Source organism: Nilaparvata lugens, chromosome 4, assembly GCF_014356525.2.
Source record: "Nilaparvata lugens isolate BPH chromosome 4, ASM1435652v1, whole genome shotgun sequence".
Lineage (NCBI taxonomy): Eukaryota > Metazoa > Arthropoda > Insecta > Hemiptera > Delphacidae > Nilaparvata > Nilaparvata lugens.
Window position 1 is genome coordinate 5,818,087 of NC_052507.1, and position 27,150 is coordinate 5,845,236.

The window sequence follows — 27,150 nt, forward strand, 5'->3', positions numbered from 1 at the left end:
CTTATTAAAATAAATACTTTATCAAAAAACGTGATATACAATACACAATTGTATAAAAAGAGATTTTCTCGATCTGGGTTGCATAACAGGGGTGGGGGTGTTGAAGGGGTTCTAGGGAAAGTCCAATGTCAACCAGTAGCAGGTAAAAGCTAAATAGATTACATTGACAAAGGCCAGTTCTCTAGTGACGAGATTCACTCAAAACAGTCAGAATTGTTAGAACGGGAAAGCGGTGGAGTTATCTTCAAGGATTGTTGACTCAGTTTGAAAGGAAGGTAGTGCTAATATAGGAAGCCATAGGTGTGGTGAAACACTTGAAGTAGACAGCGTCGGTCGAATGGGAGGCTGTAGTGTTATTAATAGGAGGTTTACTGACGGTTTGAAGTGAATTCTAGTTTAGCAGTTGCGATGAGGCAGATCTTACGATAGGAGTTTAGTCGGTAATCGTCAGTCGAACATCGAACATCGGTGATCTATTATTTCAGTTTACTATAGTGAGTTCCACATTATAATTGCAGTTTTATAATTAATATTGTGTTGATAACATTGTCTATCTTTCGACAAAGCAGGTAGTGCTATATTTGTTCTATAGCGAGGTCCACGTTATTCGAAAATGATAAAAAATAGGTACTATTAATGCAGTATCGTTTTTCTCAACATAATTCTCACTAAATACTAGTAGTTCTGTGAACAGTAGACCTCACACAGTATTCTCATCCACAAGTACCTGATTGAAACTATAGACCTTATGGGAATACATCAATAGACTGGCTTCTCCACACATTTGTGTAATCACTTGTCAGCTGATTTATGATAGATAATTCTATAGTCTGATTTTTACTCTAATATTGGCGTATGATGGAGGCTCCTTTTTCCTTTTATATTATCATTGAAATGCAACATTTCCAAAAACCTTGTATATACGTTGACGCGCAATTTAAAAAGGAACATACCTGACAAATTTCATTAAAATCTATTACCGCGTTTCGCCGTAAATGCGCAACATTTAAACATTAAGAGAAATGCCAAACCGTCGACTTGAATCTTAGACCTCACTTCGCTCGGTCAACTATAGTGAGGTCCTCGTTATAATGGCAGTGTTCGATTAGCAATGGTATTGCTATCCTTGTCTATCACTCTACAAAACGGATAGCGCCATCTTTTTCTCGCTTTGGTCTGTTGCCAGATCGTCTTTTAACAATGTAGAATTAATAATTAATTAACAAAATATTTCATCTTAATTATGAAAATTCATTATGAAATTATTGGAAGATATAATTTATTGCTTAATAAAATATAATTTATTATATTAAACGAGAATGAACAATTAATATTACATGAATAAACCTGTGTTATCGGATGGGCACGTTAAATTGTCGGTCCCGGCTGAAGTATGACAGTCATAAGGCCCATTGACGGCTTAAATTATACATTCAGGCGATGGGTCCTTCCCGCAAGGGACTCCCCACCTACAAAAGCCATACGAATTTACTTTTTTTTTTAATTTAATAAACCTGTATCAGCAACCGTCTATAAAAGGCATTGACAAGACAGAGGATCGGCAAAGCTGTTCTCCACTGCCATTATATCGTAAACCTCACTGTAGCTCCGTTGCATGATCGTTTTTTAACAATGTAGAAGTATAATTGATTACTAAAATATTTGATCACAATAATTATGATTAAAATGTATTATTAAATCATTGAATTTTTTTCTTGGCGAATAAGATATTAATAATTTTAAAGAAGAATAAACAGTTAATATTAAATTAGATATACCGGTACTGTATCGGCTACCCTCTATAGATGGCATTGGCAACTGGCAAGGCAGAGAATCGGCAACGCGGTTCTCCTATTTTTCTCCATTGCCATTATAAAGTGGACCTCACTATAGTTTACTTTGAGTGTACTAGAGTACCAATATCAATCATCCTCTACAGAAGGCAATGGCAAGGCAGAGAATCGGCAGCGCGGTTCTCCTTTCTTTCTCCACTGCCATTATAAAGTGGACCTCACTAAATAATTTACTAGTAATTCAGTTACATATTAGTCACTATAGAGAGGTCCACTTTATAATGGCAGTGTAGAAGGATAGAACAACGTTGCCGTTTCTCTGCCTTGCTACTGCCTTCTATAGAGGATAGCTGATATCAGTATACTAACTGTACATTTTTGTTTGAAATATATCAACTATATTTTATTCGTCAAGAAATATATTCTTCAATGATCAAATAATAAATTCTCATAATTGAAATTAAATATTTTGTTAATTATAGTTCTACATTTTTAAAACACAATCTGGCAACGTTGCAGAGCTAGAAAAAGATAGCGTTATATGCTTTGTCGAATGATAGATAAGGATAGCAACACCATTGTCAAACAAATAATGCCATTATAACGCGGATCCCTTTATAATAGTCGTCATTAGTCCTATCTTTCTCTACTGCTATTATAACATGGACCTCACTGTACTGTAGTTTGATTTCAGTTTACCAGTTATTCAGTTAAATATTAGTTGTTGATATTGTTACAACTAACAGTTGACAAATTAACAGTTAACAAATTGACAGTTAACAAGCTGACAGTTAACAAACTAACAGTTAACAAACTAGCAGTTGACAAATTAACAGTTGACAAACTAGGTAACAGTTGACAAACTAAGAATTGACTAACTAGAAGTTGACAAATTAACAGTTAACAAACTAACAGTTGACAAACTAACAGTTGACCTAGTAGCAGTTAACAAATTAACAGTTGACAAACTAGCAGTTGACAAATTAACAGTTGACAAAAATCAGGTAACAGTTGACAAACTGAGAATTGACTAACTAGAAGTTGACAAATTAAACAGTTAACAAACTAACAGTTGACCTATTAGCAGTTGACAAACTAACAGTAATTAGTTATGGCAGAGGGTGCCAACGACGTACGAGTGGGCGGGGGTGAAGCCGATCAGGGGGAATCAGGGGATTCGAAAAAAAAGCCAACCAGCCCCGCCAAGAAGAAACTGCTCAGAATGCTTACAGTAATGGTCTACCTCACATCGATAACTTCGGGCGCGTTTATTCTGGCGCTGTACTACATATTCCTGTGGGAGCCGAAACGCAGCAATCACAATCATAGTGTTCACCCACATCGGTTGATTCAGGAGGACACGGGACTCGAATTTGGTGGTGAGTTGAGTTCTAGAAAATTTCCAATCATTTTTTTACTAACTTTCATCGATAAGGCTGGTTATTGATATAGGGAGGTCCACGTTATAATGGCAGTAAAGAAAGATAGGAGAAAAATATTATCATTAAACGAAAATCCAAATTAAATGCTGAAATCCACCCCGAAGACTTCTGCAACTGCAAATATTGACAACAGGGTAAACAGCTAGATGGAAATTCGATGAGCGCTACTATTCAAAAATTATTTGTCAGCCCGGTATTCCCGGGAATTAATGATATTAATTCATTAGCATTTGAATAATTGTAATATCTCAGGTATTTCCATATGTATAGGAGAAAAACTTTGCCGAACCTCTGTCTTGTCAATGCATTCTATAGACGGTAGCAGATACAGGTTTATTGATGTAGCTAGTATTAACTGTTCATTCTCGTTTAAAATAATCAATTATATTTTAGTAAGCAAGAAATTATATTTTTCTATAAATTCATAATGAATTTTCATAATTGAGATGAAATATTTTGTTAATTAATTATTAATTCTACATTGTTAAAAGACGATCTATTCTCGTTTAAAATAATTATATTTTAGTAAGCAAGAAATTATATTTCTCTATGAATTCGTAATGAATTCACATAATTGAAATTAAATATTTTGTTAATTAATTATTAATTCTAGCTGATAATATTAGCAGCAGCTAATAATAGCTGATACAGGTTAATTGATGTAATATTAACTGTTCATTCTCGTTTAAAATAATCAATTATATTATTAAGCAAAAAATATTTTTTTCAATAATTTCATAATTAAGATGAAATATTTTGTTAATATTATAAATTCTACATTGTTGGAAGACGATCTGGCAACAGAGCAAAGCGAAAAAGAGATAGCGCTATCCACTTTGTTGAATGATAGACAAGGATAGCAATACCATTGCCAATCAAACACTATCATTGTAACGTGGACCTCACAATAGAAAATCTCTAATCATTTTATACTAACTTTTATTGATAGAAAAAGAAACATTTTATCTACTCTATGAAGATTTTTCAGTATTCCAGTGTATATCATAGCACTAGCCGGCAGGCTCGTTTCGCTCGCCTTATCCGTCTAGCCAGGGGGCTCCGCCCCTTGGACCCTCGGCTGCATCATCCTGGGATGATAACTGCAAACTCGCTTCGCTCGCCTGCATTCTTCAACTGCTCTTGCTTCCTCCCGTCAAATACAAACTTTTAGGATCGATTCAATCACCAGTTGACTGAGTTCTACCATAGAGAAACAATATAGCGTAAGTAGATATCCCATGGTATAGGACGTTTATGTCGCATTTTTTACTGTTATCTCAAGCCGATAGTCCACGTAGTTCTTTCCCGTAAAGCTGTGTGACGCTCGTAGTCTCTCATACTGTGCCGTTCATACACTCTCACACCAACAAAACAGTAATAATCGACAGTAATCGGCTTGAGATAACAGTAAAATTTGCGACATAAATTCCCTATACCATGGGATATCTACTTACGCTATTCTTTCTCTATGGTAATACTCAAATTCTGAACAAATTTCCGATTTGCTTGCTATTTAATCCACCTAATTAATTTTATTATTTGTCTCACATACTATACATCAGCAAACATTGTCAATGGTCATGTAAATTCAACTTGAAAAATATAACATTCTTATAAAAATTTGGACTTCAAAAATTCAATAAAAATATCCATATAACATTTTAATATTAGATATTTCTAATATTACTTGCATTATTATTATTTGGATTATCACTTGCAGTTCGTCATGGATAGTGAAATAGATGAGTATTAGATATTTGGTAAATAATTGATATTTGGGCTAAGTTTAGAACTTGATTTGATAAGTATGCTATAACACTTGTTAAAATAAAAAACGAATTATCCACTAAAACCTTTATCTTTTGATTTAACATAAGCACTGTTTGCCAACATATGATGACATAGGTCTATTTTTGTTCCTCTTCCCAAGTATTGTCCTGAAGGTTTAAGCAGTTTTAATAATAGGTTCTCATAATTTTTTTTTTCAAAAATTCATTATACGTGTTTTAGCCAAATGCTATGAAAATATCCAAGATGTCCTTATGATATTATTTGAGCTATATAGATAGAGCTAGCTCGACCTAATGTGTTGTGTCATGATATATTACACTTTTCTATTTCTATTCTATGTTTTGAATAATTCTATGTTTTTTACATAGAATTGTTCAATTCAGTTTCTGAACATCTAAGAAATATGGTGAATGGAACTTTTAAAAATCAAATCAAATGTTTCTAGCAGCTAACCCTTTAAACAAGATTAAATTTAATACTTCTATACATTAGCTAGGAAAATCAGGTGTCTTATTATCATAGGGTACTGATAGTGTAACGTATTGATGTAATTTATTTAATATCATGTAGTATGTTGTATATATAATTATACTAGCCGTCAGGCTCGCTTAGCTCGCCATATCCGTCTAGCCAGGGGGCTCCGCCCCCTGGACCCCCGACTGGATCGTTCAAGAATGAGATCAGCAGGCTCGCTTCGCTCGCCTGCATTTTTCATTTGTAGGACGATCATAATAATTATGTTAGGACGATCCAGTCGGGGGTCCAGACTAAACGTCTGGCTAAACGGATATGGCGAGCGAAGCGAGCCTGACGGCTAGTAATATAATATTCCCAGGAATATAGCTCTGATTGAAGTAGCAGTGCCCAATCAATTTTTCAGCGATAAATGCATTTCAATCTTCAACTTGGTGCCAACCTAACAAACTCAACTCAACTTAATGCCAACCTGACAAAATTATTAATTTAGTTGCCAGTAGTTAACAACTGTTTCGAAGAGGTACTCTATCTGATTATAGTTCTGTAGTAACATATGATATGGACATTTCAATTATAATTAAGAGATTGGGAGAAGAAGAATATACATGCTAAAAGACGAACTTTAAACCCTTAAAAACAACCCTTAGAGTTAAAATATTGCCAAAAGATTTCTTAGTGCGCCCCTCTAAAGTGCCAACTGAACATACCTACCTAATTTGAACGTTTTTGGTCCGGTAGATTTAAACCCTTAAAAACAACCCTTAGAGTTAAAATATTGCCAAAAGATTTCTTAGTGTGCCTCTAAAGGGCCAACTGAACATACCTACCTAATTTGAACGTTTTTGGTCCGGTAGATTTTTAGTTCTGCGAGTGAGTGAGTCAGTGAGTCAGTCAGTCAGTGAGTGAGTGCCATTTGGCTTATATATATATATATATATATATATATATATATATATATATATATATATATATATATATATAGATAGATAGATAGATATTGACTCTTGTATTGCATCTGAAGACCTGAGATATGGCTGCAATAAAGTTTCTATTCTATTATTTTTACTATAATCACAGAAGATTGAAAGCCTTAAACAAATAAACATTATTTGTACTATAATAAAGGGTGAGTTATTTACTTAATAACAAAATTATTATTCAACAAAAATTATTTAGCCAAATCAAAAATTGTCTCCTCTTAAGCTGCGTTTACACCAAAGTTATTAACAAAATGTTAATAACTTAATCCTTATAGATTCTATTAGATTAACATAACTACTTATGATACACATGATGAACATATATGTATTTGTCAAGTTCCGTTCAATCAAATAGAATCTATAAGGTATAAACGCAGCTTTAGAGTAAAAATAGCACATTTTCAAACACTCATATCTTTTGAACATAAGAAAATTTCGCCATTCTGATGACATACTCGTAATTTCGTATTCCTCTCTTCAAGTATCGGTATTTTATCACCGACACTAAATTTTCTATGGATAAGAAATCATTTAGCTGTAAAATAAAAAATAAAAGTTGCAACAGATCATCTAATGTATCATGCAACGTGTGTTTCCTTCCTGTAATGAAGAGCAAAACACCGATCAATGTACCAAGTCACGCGCAGAAACCACCCTTATGTAAATAGTGAGATTCACCCTAAAATGTCAGTATTACTGATGACTAACATCTATGCCTCCCTTTGAATCAATACTGACAGATTCTAGTTCTAGTGAATAGCAATGACACTATTCTTATCGACAATGCGTTTTCTATCGGAAAAATGTGGTGTGGCTCACTCACACAACTTTCCTTGCCGTTATGAAAATTGATCACCTGACGCTAGTGTTCCCGCGCATCTCAAGTCTACTATTCAAATATTTTGAGCCAGCTGGTGACAGGGCAATAACGCTGGAGACACACATGAGGTCTGCTATCTCTTCATAGTGAATGTTTTAATAGAATCAACAATAATTTGCAATTGAATAATCACATTTTCTCGAATTTAAATCTTATTTTCAATTTTAGGTGAAAATGTTACTGAACATTAATTGTAGAGATTTTCATGCTCAATCTACTCCACTTGATTTTTTTTGTTTCAATTGTATCTGAAGCCTGATAATTGGGAATCTATCTGCATTGATGGGGCGGAGCTCCTGAAATTTTTACAGATATGGGACTTGTGGTAGTTGATAGAGCTTATCGATGACTATTTTAGGTATGAATTTGATCAAAATCGTTGGAGCCGTTTCCGAGAAAATCACGAAAAACCCTGTTTTTGACAACATTTTCGCCATTTTAGCCGCCATCTTGAATTGCATTTGATCGAAATTGTTCGTGTCGGATCCTTATAGTGAAAGGACCTTAAGTTCCAAATTTCAAGTCATTCCGTTAATTGGGAGATGAGATATCGTGTACACAGACGCACATACACTCATACACACACACACACACACACACACACACACACACCACACACACACACACAACACACACACACACACCACACACACACACACACCACACACACACACATACAGACCAATACCCAAAAACCAGTTTTTTGAACTCAGGGGACTTTGAAACGTATAGAAATTTAGAAATTGGGGTACCTTAATTTTTTTCGGAAAGCAATACTTTCCTTACGTATGGTAATAGGGCAAGGAAAGTAAAAATGGTAATAACTCCGAAGCCTATTACTTGCGGACGGTATATATTCCGTTAGGTCGGAAAGCCTACTAGAATTTCAAATTGGAATTTTATTGGTGTATTGTGTAGGTGTACCTTTTACACCCTAAACGTCTCCACTCTTTAATTTAATTAATTTTTCGATGAAAATCTACACACATTACCTGCATTTAACGATCTGGAAGTATAGACAAAACGAACTCAAGTTGTTTCTATACTATTCACCGACGACACATTAGTATATTCTTTAAAAAAATCATGCATATGCTGCCAAGGAACTGTGACAAACCAGATATTAACATCGGGTCGTGTGTTAATGGGTAGGATATTTCTTTAAATAATAATATAAATTTCATGGCATTAATTTCCGAAGCATGTTGAGACAAAATAATTCAAAAGGGTAGTGAGATTTATATTTTCATTTATATTAAAAGTAGCCCTAAAGAAAAAAGACAATAAAAAGGTTATTTCTTATATCCTTTTCAGAGAATCGACAGTTATTTGTTGAAACACCGCTGATTTATGTCATCACAATACATCACAATATTAAATTATAGTTATTCAAATTGCATTCGATCTTTATTCTCATTGATTTTTCATACTTTGTAGATTCGTTGAATATCTAGCAATACTGTAATTTAATGTTAGTGTATAAGCCCTATAGTGAAATAGCACGACAGGTGTTCATAAAAATGAAAAGATTTCTGTGTAGCCGAGATATAGATAAGCTAGAACTTAGAATACGCATTCTGTGCTGTTATGTGTTTTCTACATTGCTGTACGGCATGGAAGCATGGACTTTGAAAAAGTCAAACCTCAAAAACATCGAGGCATTTGAAATGTGGTGCTATAGAAGGATGTGGAGAATACCATGGACAAGAAAAGTGACAAATAGGGATGTACTGTTAATGATGGCAAAGGAATGTGAAGTTGTTGCGACTATAAAGAGAAGAAAATTGCAATATTTGGGCCATGTAATGAGGGGTGAAAAGTATGAGCTGTTGAGACTTATATTGCAAGGAAGGATCATGGGAAAGAGGAGTGTGGGAAGAAGAAGGATATCCTGGCTGCGTAATTTAAGAGAATGGTATGGCTGCAACTATATAAGCCTCTGTACTAAATTTGAACATTTTCTGTTAATTTGTTCTCGATAAAGCTGAGAAAACGCTGTAAAAACGCAGATTTTGGGCGAATCCTTTGAAATTTTTCCAAATCCGTTCTTAGTGCGCCCCTAAAGGGCCAACTGAACATACCTACCTAATTTGAACGTTTTTGGTCCGGTAGATTTTTAGTTCTGCGAGTGAGTGAGTCAGTCAGTGAGTGAGTGCCATTTCGCTTTTATATATATATATATAGATAGATAACTCTATTAATTTTAATTGAATACCTACTCTCATTATAACATGGACCTCAATACAGTCATCACACATGGTGATTGTTATCTTTTTTATAATAAAGAAAAGGAATCGGCTTATACATCTATATGGGATAGGAAATTCATGAATGACGCATCATCACGTCAGAACTACTGGACTGATTAAAATAGTAATCTCTAATGTTCTGGTATATCCGATATAGTTATAGTAATCATTCTCTTGAATGTCTTGAGAATTTATTTATGATCAGGGTTTAGAAATAACATTGCACTTGATTAACAAAATTCTACAATAATTCTGTTGTTTTATTTATCCTAGTTAGGTATTCATTCCCTCAATCTATTATTCAAATGGATTAGATATTGATGAAGAGGTCATTATAAAATCATTAGATCATTATAAAAAATTAAGAGAATTGGATCTGGATATGAAAATATGATATTCTCTCAAATATACCTAAGATGTAACTGGTGAGAAATGAGTAATCAAATAGTATATTTCTTTTGTATATAACTCTGACTACCGTAAACATTTTTATTAGAACGGAATTTTCGTTTCATAGCTTGACGTACCGTAGTATTGAATAGTAAAACAGTTTTACTGTAATATGTGTCAGTAAAGGCTTTACTTTATTTTCATTTCTATAAATTCCTGCTCAATAGAACTAATATTAGATTGTCAGAACACATTTGTAGAAAAAATAATATAATTATTTCTATAAATTTATGTTTAATATAACTAATATTTAATTGCTAGAACACATTATTAAAAATAATACAATTGAATAACAAGTACAATAAATTATTAACATACTGTGAAATATGAAACTGTATCATTGAAAGAAATACGATATTATAATTTTTTCAAATCAAATGTTTATTTTTCCTAAAAACATAATTACAAAGACAATGGTTATAGAAGAAAAAAATGCTAATTAATTTAATCGATTCCCACACGGGCAAATGTAGCCTATAATTTGTGACTGTTGAAGTTAATACACTGTTTCAAATTGAATATTCAAATAAGCTTAAGCTGGGTGTACACCAAAGTTATCAACAAAATGTTGATAACTTAATCCTCATAGATTCTATTAGATTGAACGAAACTCAACAAACACATAAGTTCATCATGTGTATGATAAGTTATGTTCATTCTAATAGAATCTATAAGGATTAAGTTATTCACATTTTGTTAATAACTTTGGCGTAAACGCAGCTTTATTACTCTTTAGTTGAGAAATAATGTGGAATGCATTTCATTCATAAGGAGGAGCTTCATCAGGCTCATATTAGGAGACATATTTATTATTTTGAAGAGTTTAGTCATGGATAAAATAATATTATTTTTATAGATTCATATACATATTTATCCATCACTGTAGGCTATTATTTACTATCTGGATTCTCAGAGGCATATTTCTTGTTATCGTAGAGTGTTTCTTAATAAAACACTTGAATATAAAAATTAGAAATCTATGTACCCTTTTAAAATTGTTCAATTACGACATATTTCGGCTATATAATGACATTATCCAAGAAAAAACACAACACTTGATTATTATTTATAGAATGAGTCTTGATGAAATTATTCATCACCGTATTATCTACAATATTAGAAAAACTTCACAATTATTTGTATTAGGCTATAGGGGTCATTGAATATCCTTCTATCTATTCTCCCAGTTGTTGATATATTTACAGTTGCAGAAGTCTTGATATTATTTTGGATTTTCTATTATTTCTATGGACTATTGAATTTTTTGAATTATTTAAATGAACTATTGAATTGATTTTCTATTCACTATAGAATTCAATCAATCAAGAACTTGATTATGTACAGATGACTGTTTATTTCCTCCAATCCTTACCGATTTACAAGAAGTATAATTATTCCACATATTTTAAAGTTGAGAACTTCTTTGAATTCCACCTGTTGCTTGCCTGGAATATTATTTTCATGAATCTTCCGAGCAAGTGTGAAAAGATACACTTTTTGTTGTTAGCACAACTTCCGTATCCTTGGGAGCTTCCTTCTTGTAACTGTGGATTGGATCCAGGTCTCCAGAGATCCAGTGTAAATGGGCTTCCACTTGCTACACCAGCTTATACCAGTTAATTGAGTGTTTTTCAAAGAAAATTGAAAATTTCCTTATCAGATAACAAATAGAAAATTGTTGGTATTTGATTTAGAACTAGTTTACTGCTTGAAATAGGATTAAGACGGACATTGTAATAGTTTTTCTTTAGTGGTGATCAACAGTTCATTTAATCATGGATATATTACAGGAAATTACTATGGACAAAGGGGTGTAGGGGTGAGTAGAAATAATTAACATAAAATCATCACCAGGAAAATTCCATTTTAAATTAACCCATCTGTTACATCATTTTTCATTATTATTTCACATTTTTTCTGAAGGAATTTGATCAAGAGTTTTAAACACATTGATACAAAAATAAAAACAAAAAATTGAAAAATCAAAGATAGTGCTTAAAACAAATAATAACACTTTGCAAACCTTCTATAATTTGTCATTAATATTTGGAATACATAAATATGGATTCTTATTAATGAAGAATTACTTTCATTTTCCCTTCAGGATAATATGAGATGTCCTGGAAATAATGTTTTTTATTTATTCACCGTATTTCTTTCACATAGAAGCACAGATCGGGGAGGCGGCTATCTTGTACTATTCCTCTCCCAAATTTGGACTATTACATAAAAAGACTAAGAAATTGTCAAAAGAAAATAACTAGCAATAAATCTGTGGTTTTTGACAATTTCTTAGTCTTTCTATTAAATATTAATAATTATATCAACTTCTCAACTACACAAAAAGTTAAATTACTATATACACAGTAAAAAAGTTAAATTGAATAAAGTTTAATTACTACTACACACAAAAAGTTAAATTTAGATAACATTAAAAAGTCCCAAATAAGGTAGTCTATAAGTAAAAATAAGTAGTTCCAGTTAAGTTAGTAAGTTCCAAATAAGTTCCAGTCAGTGAGTAAAAGTTTTTAATATTTACTTAATAATCGACTGCATGTTGTGTTCAAAAACATAAAAAAGTGTGTTTATACAAAGCAGCTCAAGAAACCATCACCTTTAACTTATGTCTTCTAGGATTTCACTTTAATATAATTTTCAGTCCAAAAATATTCATGCAACCCATATTTTGAGTTTAAATGTTTCAAATACCATAATTATAATAATTTAAATCACTCAGTTATTTTCAAAATAGAAAATATTCACTTATTATAGTGAGGTCCACGTTATAATGGCAGTGGAGAAAGATAGGGGAAAAACGTTACCAAACCTCTGTCTTGTCAATGCCTTCTATAGATGGTGGCTGATACAGGTTTATTGATGTAATATTAAGTGTTCATTCTAGTTTAAAATAATCAATTATATTTTATTAAGCAATAAAAAATATTTTTCAATAATTTAATAATGAATTTTTATAATCAAGATTAAACATTTTGTTAATAAATTGTATTTGTTGTTGGTTATCCATCTTGTTTCCACTATTATTATTACTATTAAACTTTATAAAACTTTAAAGTGAAAAAGCACTCACATTCTTTGATGTGGCGACGTCCGTTTCGTGCTGGTATCGCACATTTTCAAGCCAAACAGACATATAATTGAAATTATATTTCTACATTGTTAGGAAACGATCTGGCAACAGACAAAGCGAGAAAGAGATGAATGATTATTATTATTATTATATTTATGATTGTTATTTCATCGAATAAAACCGCATTTAATGAGCACAGCTCAAACGGTGTACGACATGTCAAATATATCACATATATGGTTATATTGCCGAATTGATTGCCGAATGATAGACAAGGATAGCAATAGAATAACCAATCAAACACTGTCATTATAACGTGGACCTCTCTGTAGAGAAATTTCTTAAATAGATTAATATAATTATTGTTTAGGCCTATATGCTAGCTGACAAACATAATCATAATCTTGTTGCAGAACACTTCTGTAGATTGAGGTTTGATTGAAACAAATTGTTGGCTTTTGCGACAAAATGAGTCAAAAAGGCGGAAACGAGGCGGTTGCAGCATCGGCAGCCAGTGTGCGGTTGGCGGGCGACAACACCAAAGACCGCATGTACGAGCCGAAGCCCAATCAGAAAGCGGTCCGTGTTTTGACAGTAATTGCCTACGTGTTCTCTGTTTCACTGGCGGCCATAACTCTCTCGCTCTACTATGTCTTCCTGTGGAAACCGGCTGCTTCGTCCAAGATTGCCACCTACAACACGTCGGCGTCAGCTAGCTCGTCGGCTGTCGCCAGCAATTGTGGTCCGTGTTTCACTGCCGTAGAGCATAGCTGGGCATTTTTTGAATAAATAAAAATTGGGCTTGAATCTTGTCGCCTGCATTTGTGGTCCGTGATTCACTGCCGTAGAGCATAGCTGGGCATGTTTTGAATAAATAAAAATTAGATTTGAATCTTGTTTCCAGCAATTGTGGTACGTGTTTCATTGCCATATAGCATAGCTGTGCATGTTTTGTTGCCATAATTTGTGGTCTGTGTTTCATTGCCATAGTTGGGCATGCTCTGTTGCCAGCAAATTATTGTGGTCTCTGTTCCACTGCTGTATAGCATAGCTGGGCATGTTTTGTTGCTAGCAGTTTATTGTGGTCCGTGTTTCACTGCTGTATAGAACAACTGTGCATGGTTTGTTGCCAGCAATTGTGGTCTATGTTTCACTGCCGTATAGCATGCTGTACATGTTTTGCTTCAGCATGTTTGTAGCAGCAAATGTATTGTTCGATTTCCAGCCATCATGGTCATAAGATGAATTCATAGCCTCAGGTTTTGGTTGTACATACTGAGTTCTGGTTCTGAAATATTCTTTTTACTTCATCTACATCTTCTTTCTCTTCTACATCTCTTCCTTCTTCTACCTCCTCTTCCTCTTCCCCTTTTCCACTTCATTTACCTCTTCCTTCACTTCTCTCGCTCTCTCTCTCTCTTACTCTTCCTCTTCTCTCTTGTATAGTAGGTATCTCCCCTCCTTCGTCTTCCTTCTTCCTCTTCTTCTCGTCTTCCTTCCCTATTCTTTTCTTCCTCCCTTTCTTCTATTCTTCCTCCTACTTTGCTCCCTCTTTCTCTTATTCACTTCCTCCTGGTGTCTTCATCTCCTTTTTCTCCTGCCTCCTTCTTCCTTCGATTCTCTTCTGGGTGCTTTTCCTCCTCCTTCTTCTTACTGCTTCCTCCTCTATATCTTCTTCTCATTTTCCTTACTCCCATCTTCTTCACCTGATCACTTTATCGTGTTATCGGATGGGCACGTTAAACTGTCGATCCCGGCTGAAGTATGACAGTCGTAAGGCCCATTGACGGCTTAAATTATATATTCAGGCGGTGGGACCTTCCCGAAAGGGACTCCCCACCAACAAAAGCCATACTAATTTACTTTTTTTTACTTTATCATTTTCTCCTTTTTCTTCTCCATTCTGCTAATTCATTTTACTACCGTATTCTTATTCTTGCTGTCAAGTTCATTTTAATAAGAATTATTTTTTATTCTTATAATAAGTACCGGTACTGTATATCATCAAAATAAATTAAAGCTATGCATGTAGCATTTAAGTTAAACTGCATTTATTAATCTACTGATCTCAAGTATTTTTGAAACAAGGCTGATGCATCTTTCAAAAATTTGCCATTTTATAGACTAATATTATTGTTAAGTAACATTAATTTTCGTTTCATGTCCTCGATAGATAATATTCAGACTGCAAAGACGCCGTGAAAAACATCTTCCTAATCCAAACATGAAGTTTTGCCTTGTCAGAATGAACCTATATCGGCTAGTTTTCTATTTTCAGTACATCGAGTTATGAATACTTTGCTGGTTTCCAGAGAGAATCAGCTCCACGATTATTGAATGCTATTGAACTGCATCTAAACAAACTTAAAAATAGAAATTGTAAACTTACACACAATTCTGGATATAGGATCTCTGTTAATCATTACAACATCCACCTAACTTCAAAGTTGTTTGTCTGGCATGAATATAAAAATAACTGTTGCATGTTTCATCTCTACTAACATATAAAACATTTATCAGTTTCAAGCTGTTATAATATTGTTTCTGGTAGGTATTTTATTACCTATCAATTCAGTGGGCTACATTATTTCTTCATAGAATTTCATTAATGATGTTTTTATTATAAAATATCCAAATTAGTCATCAATTGTTAGTTTTTGCACCAATAAACGCGCACTATATTGAACTGAATTGACACACAACAATATACTGAGGGTGATGCCCACATAAGATCTTAGACTTGTGCGTGCGGGTAATGAGTTCACAATGACAGTGAACTGTTGAAATAAAACTTCTTTCAGTTCTAATGACACCACTCTCAGATCAGAAAAATCACTCATCTTCAAATACTAAGGAGCATATAAGTGAGTTGAGCTTCAGGCATTCTTAGATTTTCAAAAAATCTAAGAAAATGGCCGTATCTCCCGAACCCAAAATGTAAATTTTCAATTTTATCATATGCCTGAGTTTGTCTCTTCCAGATCTATCATTTGGTACCAAATTCGACCAAATCCGATCATCCGTTCAGGATTCTTAAAAATTCATAAAAATTGTTCCAGTAAAACCAGAAGGATCTCAGATTTGATTGAAATTTGCATCAAAGATAGTGATTGACCTGAGAAATGTCGGAGCCAAATTTAGCAACCCCCAGCTACTATACAGAGTGAGTTATGAAGCTGCAAACTTAAAGTTATCAAATGGTCATATCTCCTGAACGGTAAGAAATTTTGCAAATCTGATTCCAGATTCATGTTTCTCGCATCAAAGACCATAAGATCACGAAGTTTGAGCAATTTTTATTTTTCACAAAAAGTTAATAGAAACCATTGACTAACTATCGTAAAACACACTGGAACAAAAAGTATCTCATATCTCCTGAACGGTAAGGAATTTTGCAAATCAGATTCCAGATTCGTGTTCCTCGCATTAAACTGCATAAGGTCACAAAGTTTAAGCGATTTTTATTTTTCACAAAAATTGAAAAAAAAAAACATGGACTAACATTCCCATCTACTATACAGGATGAGTTATGCGGCTTCAAACATGAAATTTGCAAATTTTCAAACGGCCATATCTAATGAACGGTAAGGAATTTCGCCAATGCGATGACATTGTATTGTTTCTCTCGTCAAATATTAATTATATCATTGCTGAGAGTTTTAGCGATTTTAGTTAATTTTTGGATTCATGAAAAATGAATCCGTTACCTGTTGCTTTTTTCTGCTGTGCTGTTCTAATTCTCATCCAATACAAATGAGCTCAGTAGTCACAAAAATCCTGAGAAATTTGAATTTCCCGCTCAAATCAGTCAGTACCTCTTGCATGTTTCTGTTGCCCTGGTAGTATTATTTAGTTGGTTTTAATTCTGTACCAGGGATTCAGAACACTTGAAGAGGTAGCAAGGTTTTTTCAACGCCTTCCAATGCAAGCATAGGCAACCCGCAACACTGATCTAGTTTGTGTACCTCTTGCATGTTTCTGATGCCCTGGTAGAAATCTGGTCATTTATAATATGCAAATGAGCTACTATTTGAGCGGGAAATTCAAATTTCTCATGATTTATACTATTTGAGCGGGAAATTCAAATTTCACATGATTCATACCATTTATGCGGGAAATTCAAATTTCTTATGATTAGCGCGAAATTCAAATTTCTCATGATTTATACTATTTACACAAAAAATTGATGGAAACCATGGACTTATGGACATCAAAGAGCATAAGATCACTAAGTTGGAGCGATTTTTATTCTTCACAAAAAATTGATGAAAATCATGGACTTCATGGATCAAAAAGCATCTCAGATTTAGCTGAAATTTGCACCATATATGAAGCTTGACCTTGAAAATGTCGGAGCCAAATTTGGCACCCCCAGCTACTATACAGGGTGAGTCATGAAGCTGCAAACATAAAATTCTAAAATTTTCAAATGGTCTTATCTCCTGAACGGTAAGGAATTTTGCAAATCTGATACCAGATTCATGTTTCTCGCAACAAAGACCATAAGATCACAAAGTTTGAGCGATTTTTATTTTTCACAAAAAATTGATAGAAACCATGGACTAACAAACAACCATCATGAAACACACTGGAACAAAAAGTATCCCAGATTTGGCTGAAATTCGCACCATAGATGAAGCTTGACCTGAGAAATGTCGGAGCCAAATTTGACACCCCCAGCTACTATACAGGTTGAGCTATGAAGCTGCAAACAAAAAGTTTTCAAATTTCAAATGGCCATATCTCCTGAACGGTAAGGAATTTTGCAAATCTGATTCCAGATTCATGTTTCTCGCATCAAATACCATAAGATCACGAAGTTTAAGCAATTTTTATTGTTCACAAAAAATTAATAGAAACCATGGTCCATCGTGAAACACACTGGAACAAAAAGTATCTCAGATTTGGCAGAAATTCGCACCATAGATGAAGCTTGACCTGAGAAATGTCGGAGCCAAATTTGGCACCCCCAGCTACTAAACAGGGTGATTTATGAAGGTTCAAACATGAAATTTTCAAATGGTCATATCTCCTGAACGGTAAGGAATTTTGCAAATGTGAATCCAGATTCGTGTTTCTCGTGAATATGGTTGAAATCAAACGGTTGAAAATGCTACAAACTAAGGTGACAAAGATGTGTTTCTAGATCTTTTAGCTTTTTTTGAAGGCTTGTGCTGTGAAATAATTAATCGACTTCATTCTCATTTTATATTCCAGTATATTAAATAATCAGTCTTTAGAAATAATCTAAGAGCAAAGAGCATAATGTCACGAAGTTTAAGCAATTTTTTTCACAAAAAATTAGAAAAACCCATGGACGTCGTGCGTTTAAACAGTAAAAAAGTATCTCAGATTTGGCTGAAATTTGCACCATAGATGAAGCTTTTCCTGAGAAATGTTGGTGCCAAATTTGGAATTCCCAGCTACTATACAGAGTGAGTTATGCAACTTGAAACATAAAATTTGTCATATTCAATTAACGGTACCGGATTTTGCAAATCGATTGCAGATTCGTGTTCCTCGCATCAAAGACCATAAGGTTACAAAGTTTGAGCAATTTTTAAAATGAATTGATTATGTTGTAATTAATATCTCAAAAATGGAATATTTATAAAAAAATCATACGTTTGATTCGTTCGGAAGGTAATTGAATATTATTGTGAAGTCCACGTTATAATGGCAGAGGAGAAAGATAGGTATCAACTATTCAACCTTGTTTGAAATGATCAATCCTATTATTGTCTATTTTATTTCTCAGAAACTTATATTTTTCATTGACTTAACAACACATTTTCATGATTGGTATACAATATTTTGTTAATTTTATTTCTACATTGTTTAAAAACTATCTGGCAATGTTGCGGCGGAGCTAGAAAAGGATAGCACTATCTGCTTTGTTGAATGATAGTCAAGGATAACAGCACCAAAGTTAATCAAATACTGCCACTATAACGTGGACCTCACTATAATATGTTTCAATAAGACATACTTTATCATGCAGCTTCATAGAAATTTCTCCGGGAACCACTTCAGAATCGATATTATGAATGAGAAATTATGAAACAACCTCCTCAGAATCGATATTATGAATGAGAAATTATGAAACAACCTCCTCAGAATCGATATTATGAATGAGAAATTATGAAACAACCTCCTCAGAATCGATATTATGAATGAGAAATTATGAAACAACCTCCTCAGAATCGATATTATGAATGAGAAATTATGAAACAACCTCCTCAGAATCGATATTATGAATGAGAGATTATGAAACAACCTCCTCAGAATCGATATTATGAAACAACCTCCTCAGAATCAATATTATGAATGAGAAAATTCTGTCTGTTGTAATACTAAGAATACAGACAGTAATAATTCACAGTTTCATTTCTATTTGACAGCCCAGTACCACACGGTGTCACAACGTTCAGCCGAGACTCCACGCGTTCTGCCCATTCAAGAAAGTTTCATGCCGGAGACCACAACACAACTTCCATTCAACTTTTCAGGCCAACTCAATTCATCAGATTATTTCGATTTCTGAAAGGTGAGGCGATACCATTGTTGTATTTCTAAAGATTAACTTCTTATTGATTGTCGAAACTTTGAATGCATGTTGTGAATACAATCGACCTGCTCCGGCCAGTATAGGCCTACATACTTTTCCAATCCACCGGTAGTGGAGTAGATTAGATTAGTGGTTAGATTAGATTAGTAGATTAGTGGAGTAATGGAGTAGGTTTCCTTAAGGCTAAGCGGTACACCTTTTTATTTTTATTTAAATTGGATAATCGCCACACTGCACAGAAAGCAGCTCTTTTCCAGTCCCTACGTAGATCTGAAAGACATTGTTTGCAATGGCCTAGGCCGGAAAAAGTACCCTTTTCAACCGCTAACATGGAACTAAGAAAGGTGATCAAAAAACTTTTCATTATTTGTGTTCATTATTCAATAATTAAAACATTTATAATAATATCATCTTATTGTCATTTGAAAGAATAAAAAAGTATAAACTCAACCTCCCACATAATTGAACATTATATTTTAAGTTATTTAGACAAATCAGAATAAAAAATAAAAATACGTGGACAATTTCCTGATATTCAGATTACCTCAGATTTGCTAGAGCTATCACCTTCCACTTCTGCTTTCGGAAGTGCTTAGTAAACAACTATTCTCATATATATATATATATATATATATATATATATATATATATTGTTTATTTTTGTGTGTGGCGAAAAATAGCGTTCGCACCACGGGCAAAAATGTTTTTCCGACTCTCAATCTTTCCTAGTCCTTGGCCTAGGGCCTCGGACTTGAAAACCGATTTCGAGCCGGAAAAATCTCATTTTCTGCTCTAGGTGCGAAATATACTATTTCAACATAATTGTTAAGATCATTATAAGAGTGAGAAAAAGTGGCAAGTGAAATTTTCAAGTGGTCTGACAGAATCCAAGGGCAGGGCAGTGGACTGTGGATGATAGTTGGTATAAATACCTACAAATAAATCTTTGAATTCTGTACATAAAAATACTGATAGCTTGAAGTGTGGTAAGTACGCCAATAAAAGACTAAATGAATCAACAATATAAGATTTAATAATAATAAGATGATAATAGTAGGCAGATGGCCACATACAAAAACAATTGTATCAAGTATCTTGGGATCAATAAAATAATGATAGGCAGGTGGCCACATACAAACATTGAATCAAATATTTTGAGATCAATAAATTAATAATAGGCAGATGGCCACATACAAAGACAATTGTAAGTAGGTTAAGTCTTTGAATCCTTAAATAATAATAGGCAGATGGCCACATACAAAAACAATTAGTCAAATCTTGGGAAAATTACAACATGTGAAATAATGTAGAGAACTACAAAATTTAAAAGAAATTAGGTCAATGACATTAATGACCATTGAAGTATGACAATAAATGCAAAGGTAGTAATAATGATACTAAATTATTAATGATATTGCAATAAATGCAAAGGTATTAATAATGATACCTGAAATGAATATAATTTGAGGGCAATAATGAAAGTTATTACTAAGGTACAATAATAATGATTAAAATGACAATAAGCTGTAAAAAATGCTCAGCAAATAACATACATAAAAAATATATGTGGCATAGGCCTTCAGTGATTTTAATGTCAAGATAGACTTCGACCAAACAATTAATAGGCGTTACTGGCCTTAAAATATCACTTAAGAGCTAAGGGTAGCTAATAAATACAATGAAGATTATCCAGGTAAATATAGGCGACATGGGCCTTCAATGAATTGAATGTCAAGACAGACATCAATTAGAACGAGTAATAGGCGACAGTGGCCTTCAATGAATCACTTGTAAAGCCAAGGGTAGCTGTCAAATCCAATAAATAAATAGGCGTCGATGGCCTCAGTGAAATGAATGTCAAGCTAGACATTAACTAAACAATAGGTAGGCGTCGGTAGCCTCAGTGAATCACTTGTAAAGCCAAGGGTAGCTGTCAAATCCAATGAATTAATAGTTGCTACTATTGAATACAATTATATAGGCGTCAGTGGCCTCAATGAGTTGAATGTCAAGATAGACATCAATAAAATAATAAGTAGGCGTCGGTGGCCTCAATGAGTTGAATGTCAAGATAGACATTAATAAAATAATAAGTAGGCGTCAGTGGCCTCAGGAAATCACTTGTGAAGTCAAGGGTAACTGTTAAATACAATGAATTAATAGGCGTCGGTGGCCTTAGTGAATTGCATGTCAAGATAGACATTAATCAAATAATAAGTAGGCGTCAGTGGCCTCAATGAGTTGAATGTCAAGATAGACATTAATAAAATAATAAGTAGGCGTCAGTGGCCTCAATGAGTCACTTGTAAAGCCAAGGGTAGCTGTCAAATCCAATGAATTAATAGGCGTCGGTAGCCTTAGTGAATTGAATGTCAAGATAGACATTAATAAAACAATAATGATGCATACGTAAATGAAAATTGAAAAGAACGATTTACATAACCTGAATAAAATTTTGAAGAGGAGATGCGGCCAGGCAGACAGGCAACGACTCCGCAATACCAACAGGAACAGAACATCAGCAAGCGATGAAGTGAATAGGCCATGCGATGACAAGCATGGAAACGTCCATTACAGCAGGCGAATCCCCCAATGGAAAAGTAGGCTGGAGCGAGTAGAATTCCAAACGAATAATCCGATCTTCAAATTGTGGAATTTTTGGATTGATTTCCAAACAGTAGAGATGATGCACTTGAAAATTTGAGGTTCACGAGGTGAAGCCAATTGTAGAAAAAATGGCAACTGAAGCTTACATGAGGTTGCAATTTTTAGACAAAGTTTATCCAATTTTAACAGAGTAACTGAGTGAAGAACTCGATGAATAATTGAATCACACTGAAGAATGGAACAAACGAATTAATTTGAAGAATAATTCACACTTTAAAAAAGGTTTTGTAAGTCCGATGAATTCAGATGAAGGGTTTAGACCGAAGGCGTAAATGCACCATCGAAGACAAACAGAGACACTGCAAGCCTGCAAGCTACAATGAAAAAGGGCAAGCTGCCGGATGTGTTAGAAACGTAGGCAAAGCGCTCGCAAACGAATGGTGAAAAAGTAACAAATATCTAAAAGGTAAGATGCCAAAAGACAAGATTAAATTCTAAAAAAATCGAATAGCACAAATATTAAAATTGCAACGGCAAAAAATCCGACGAAAAAATACGAATAAAAGCACAGAAAACCAGCTGATTGAGCAGTGGCAAAAAACCGCGATTGAGACGTCACTGATCAGCGCAGACGCACAAAAGACACAGCGCGCAGACAGACAGACATGATGACGACATGATGTCTACGTAGTAGCGGAACGAAAAACAAGTGGAACCGTTCCAAAGATGCTTTGTCAGATTTTACAGGTCTAAAAAGCGAGTTATGGGTTGTTGAAGTGCTAAACTCCGTTTTCTTTGCATACCATAAACGGTTTCGAATTTTCCATTGGAGTTTTTTAATACATTCAGCATATCATTGGCTTTGTTCTAATATGCGTTTTTTCGCGATTAATGCCAAAGTAAACAAGTTATCGAATTTACAAAAAATGTTACTTTTTTATTTATGAACAATATGGGGAATAAAATGTTTTAGTTAGGAAAGATACATTTTTTTGAATGTTTAAGAGAAGTTCTAATAATATAGTCAAAACCGTTTATGATCTGGAAAGAAAACGGAATCTGGAAAGGTAGCACTTCAACAACCCATAACTCGCTTTTTAGACCACTTGAAAATTTCACTTGCCACTTTTTCTCACTCTTATGATCTTAACAATTATATTGAAAAAGATTATCCAATTTAAATTTAAATAATAAAAAAAGTGTACCGAACAGCCTTAAGCTCAACACCAAAATTAACAACAAAATGTTAATAGCTTAATCCTTATAGATTCTATTAGATTGAATGGAACTTGACAAACACATATGTTCATCATGTGTATGATAAGTTATGTTCAATCTAATAGAATCTATAAGGATTAAGTTATCAACATTTTGTTAATAACCTTGGTGTAAACGCATCTTTACTAACAGTGATCTAGTCTAGTCTATAGTGAGACCCACTTGAAACGTTGCTTGAATGGAAAGCTTTAATGTCAATCAACTTCTTAGGACCAATTCACCAAAACGTAAACTTGGTTTGAGCGCCAATTGATTCTGAGTAAGCAAAAAACAAAACCAATTAATAATTATTATTAAAAACGAAAATCCAAATTTGAGGTTGAGTGGTAGACTTAAAAGTCCTAACTCAGCCTAATAAAGAATTTTTACTTTCCTTGCCCTATTACCATAGGTAAGGAAAGTACGGTATTGCTTTCCGAAAAAAATTAAGGTACCCCAATTTCTAAATTTCTATACATTTCAAGGTCCAAAAAACTGGTTTTTGGTTATTGGTCTGTATGTGTGTGTGTGTGTGTGTGTGTGTGTGTGTGTGTGTGTGTGTGTGTGTGTGTGTGTGTGTGTGTGTGTGTGTGTGTGTGTATGAGTGTATGTGCGTCTGTGTACACGATATCTCATCTCCCAATTAACGGAATGACTTGAAATTTAGAACTTAAAGTCCTTTCACTATAAGGATCCGACACGAACAACTTCGATCAAATGAAATTCAAGATGGCGGCTGAAATGGCGAAAATGTTGTCAAAAACAGGGTTTTTCGTGATTTTCTCGGAAACGGCTCCAACGATTTTGATCAAATTCATACCTAAAATAGTCATCGATAAGCTCTAACAACTGCCACAAGTCCCATGTCTGTAAAAATTTCAGGAGCTCCGCCCCATCAATGCAGATAGATTCCCAATTATCAGGCTTCAGATACAATTAAAACAAAAAAAAAATCAAGTGGAGTAGACTGAGCATGAAAATCTCTACAATAATTGTAATTAATATTCAGTAACATTTTCACCTAAAATTGAAAATAAGCTTTAAATTCGAGAAAATGTGATTATTCAATTGCAAATTATTGTTGATTCTATTAAATCATTCACTATGCAGAGATAGCAGACCTCATGTGTGTCTCCAGTGTTATTGCCCTGTCACCAGCTGGCTCAAATCTTTGAATAGTAGACTTGAGATGCGCGGGAACACTAGCATCAGGTGATCAATTTTCATAACGGCAAGGAAAGATGTGTGAGTGCGCCACACCAGATTTTTTCATTTCATTTCAAATTATATGCTGTAATTCACCTGGAAGACTTGTGCTACTGCAAATATTGACAACAGGGTAAACAGCTGGATGGAAATTCGATGAGCACTACTATTAAAAAAAATCTGATGTGGTGCACTCACACAACTTTCCTTGCCGTTATGAAAATTGATCACCTGACGCTACTGTTCCCGCGCATCTCAAGTCTACTATTCAAAGATTTGAGCCAGCTGGTGACAGGACAATATCGCTGCAGACACACGAAGTCTGCTATCTCTTCATAGTGAATGATTTAATAGAATCAACAGTTGCCAACAGTTTCCAATTGAATAATCTCATTTTCTCGCGTTTCGAGCTTATTTTTAATTTTAGATGAAAATGCTACTGAACATTAATTGTAGAGATTTTTATGCTCAATCTTTTCCACTTGAATTTTTTTGTTTAAATTGTATCTGAAGCCGATAATTGGGAATCTAAAAACAAACTTTGCATAGATGGTGCAGTGCTCCTGAAATTTTTACAGATATGGGACTTGTGGCAGTTGATAGAGCTTCTCAATGACTTTTTGGTATGAATTTGATCAAAATCGTTGGAGCCGTTTTCGAGAAAATCACGAAAAACCCTGTTTTTGACAACATTTTCGCCATTTTAGCCGCCATCTTGAATTGCATTTGATCGAAACTGTTCGTGTCGGATCCTTATAGTGTAAGGACCTTAAATTCCAAATTTCAAGTCATTCCGTTAATTGGGAGATGAGATATCGTGTACACAGACGCACATACACTCATACACACACACACACACACATATATATATATATACAGACCAATACCCAAAAACCACTTTTTTGGACTCAGGGGACCTTGAAACGTATAGAAATTTAGAAATTGGGGTACCTTAATTTTTTCGGAAAGCAATACTTTCCTTACCTATGATAATAGGGCAAGGAAAGTAAAATTATTTGTCAGCCCGGGAATAGCCCGAATTTGTTGAATAGTAGCGCTCATCAAATTTCCATCTAGCTTTTTACCCTGTTGTCAATATTTGCAGTAGATAAATGCCTTTTATTTACAATTTACAAATTCAAAAGTGATGTGGGCGAAATTAGTAGCAGAAGTCTTCGGGGTGAATTGCAGCATTTAATTTGGATTTTCGTTTAATAATTATTATTAATTCATTAGCATTTGAATAATTGCAATAACTCAGTAATCTCCAACAAAAACAATTCAAAATCATCTGACTTAGAACCAACTGCTGCTCAAACAAAGTTTTCGTTTTTGGTGAATTTGAGCCTTTTCGATTGTCAAAACTTTGAAAGCATGTTGTGAATACAATAGACCTGCTCACTAGTAGCCCATACCATAGAGAAACAATAGCATAAGTAGATATCCCATGGTATAGGGAAATTATGTCGTAACTTTTACTGTTATCTCAAGCAAATAGTCCATGTAGTTCCTTCCTTTGAAGCTTTGTGACGCTGGTAGTAGCTCATATTGTGCCGTTCATACACTCTCACCCGGCCAAACAGTAAAAATCGACAATAATCGGCTTGAGATAACAGTAAAAGTTGCGACATAAACGCCCTATACCATGGGATATCTACTTACGTTATTGTTTCTCTATGCATATACAGTACTTAGTTTTTCACCAGCAGTGGAGTATATCAATTTCTTTACTGAGGGTGTGATCACATTGGATGTGCAGCAAGTAGAATCATGCATGAACCGAAAAACAAAATTTGAAAAGTGTCATTGAAACACGAAGTTTTAGAAGTCTAATTAATCTTGAAACCCTTTTTTCAGATGATTTCTTTGCTTCGGAGGTAAAGAATGATCAACCATGTATGGACCGATTCAATTATCCAAGTGTTGATATATCGATAAATTTATTAGTTTCTATTATAATAAGTTGAATATAAAAATATCTATATGTGCGTTATATCATAGTCCAATATTTATATTTTGTAGATAATAAACATTATTAAAACCAACATCTATGTGATACTCTTCATTTTAGACTATTTGGAATCCTATAACATTTGACTTATTTTACTGTCAAACGGGAAATTCTCAATGTTATTTCAGTTTAAAAATTACACAACAACATTGAATTGAATGGAGAAATAGAAACTTATTTCAATGATGTTAGAAAAATTCTGAATTTTTCTGCATATTTCTTACTAGCAGTCAGGCTCGATTCGCTCGCCATATCCGTCTAGCCTGGGGGCTCCGCCCCCTGGATTGTCAAAAATGAGATCAGCGGGCTCGCTTCGCTCGCCTGCATCTTTCATTTGAGCATGCTTCATTC

At 34.0% G+C, this 27,150-nt stretch overlaps 1 protein-coding gene across 12 annotated transcripts; it reads left to right on the forward strand.

Moving 5' to 3' along the window:
* The first annotated feature begins 108 nt into the window (after window positions 1-108).
* LOC111044743 (putative transmembrane protein INAFM2) lies at window positions 109-26,835 on the forward strand. 12 transcript variants are annotated; one of them, XM_039425574.1, is made up of 5 exons: window positions 136-569; window positions 2,488-3,172; window positions 13,564-13,892; window positions 19,552-19,697; window positions 26,646-26,835. In XM_039425574.1, exons 3-4 carry the CDS (start codon window positions 13,619-13,621, stop codon window positions 19,692-19,694), a joined length of 417 nt encoding a protein of 138 aa, XP_039281508.1. In that variant the 5' UTR covers window positions 136-569; window positions 2,488-3,172; window positions 13,564-13,618; the 3' UTR covers window positions 19,695-19,697; window positions 26,646-26,835. The 12 variants fall into 12 exon arrangements, with proteins under 12 accessions (XP_039281514.1, XP_039281516.1, XP_039281513.1 ...); XM_039425577.1 differs by having other exon boundaries at window positions 2,903-3,172; XM_039425572.1 differs by having other exon boundaries at window positions 136-494.
* Window positions 26,836-27,150: the final 315 nt, after the last annotated feature.

Excerpts from the sequence above, each read along its gene's own strand:
- LOC111044743 (XM_039425574.1), top strand. The coding sequence starts at position 13,619 with ATGAGTCAAAAAGGCGGAAACGAGGCGGTTGCAGCATCGGCAGCCAGT. Across the intron at positions 13,893-19,551 it reads GGCTGTCGCCAGCAATTGTG|CCCAGTACCACACGGTGTCA; the intron begins GTCCGTGTTTCA and ends TCTATTTGACAG.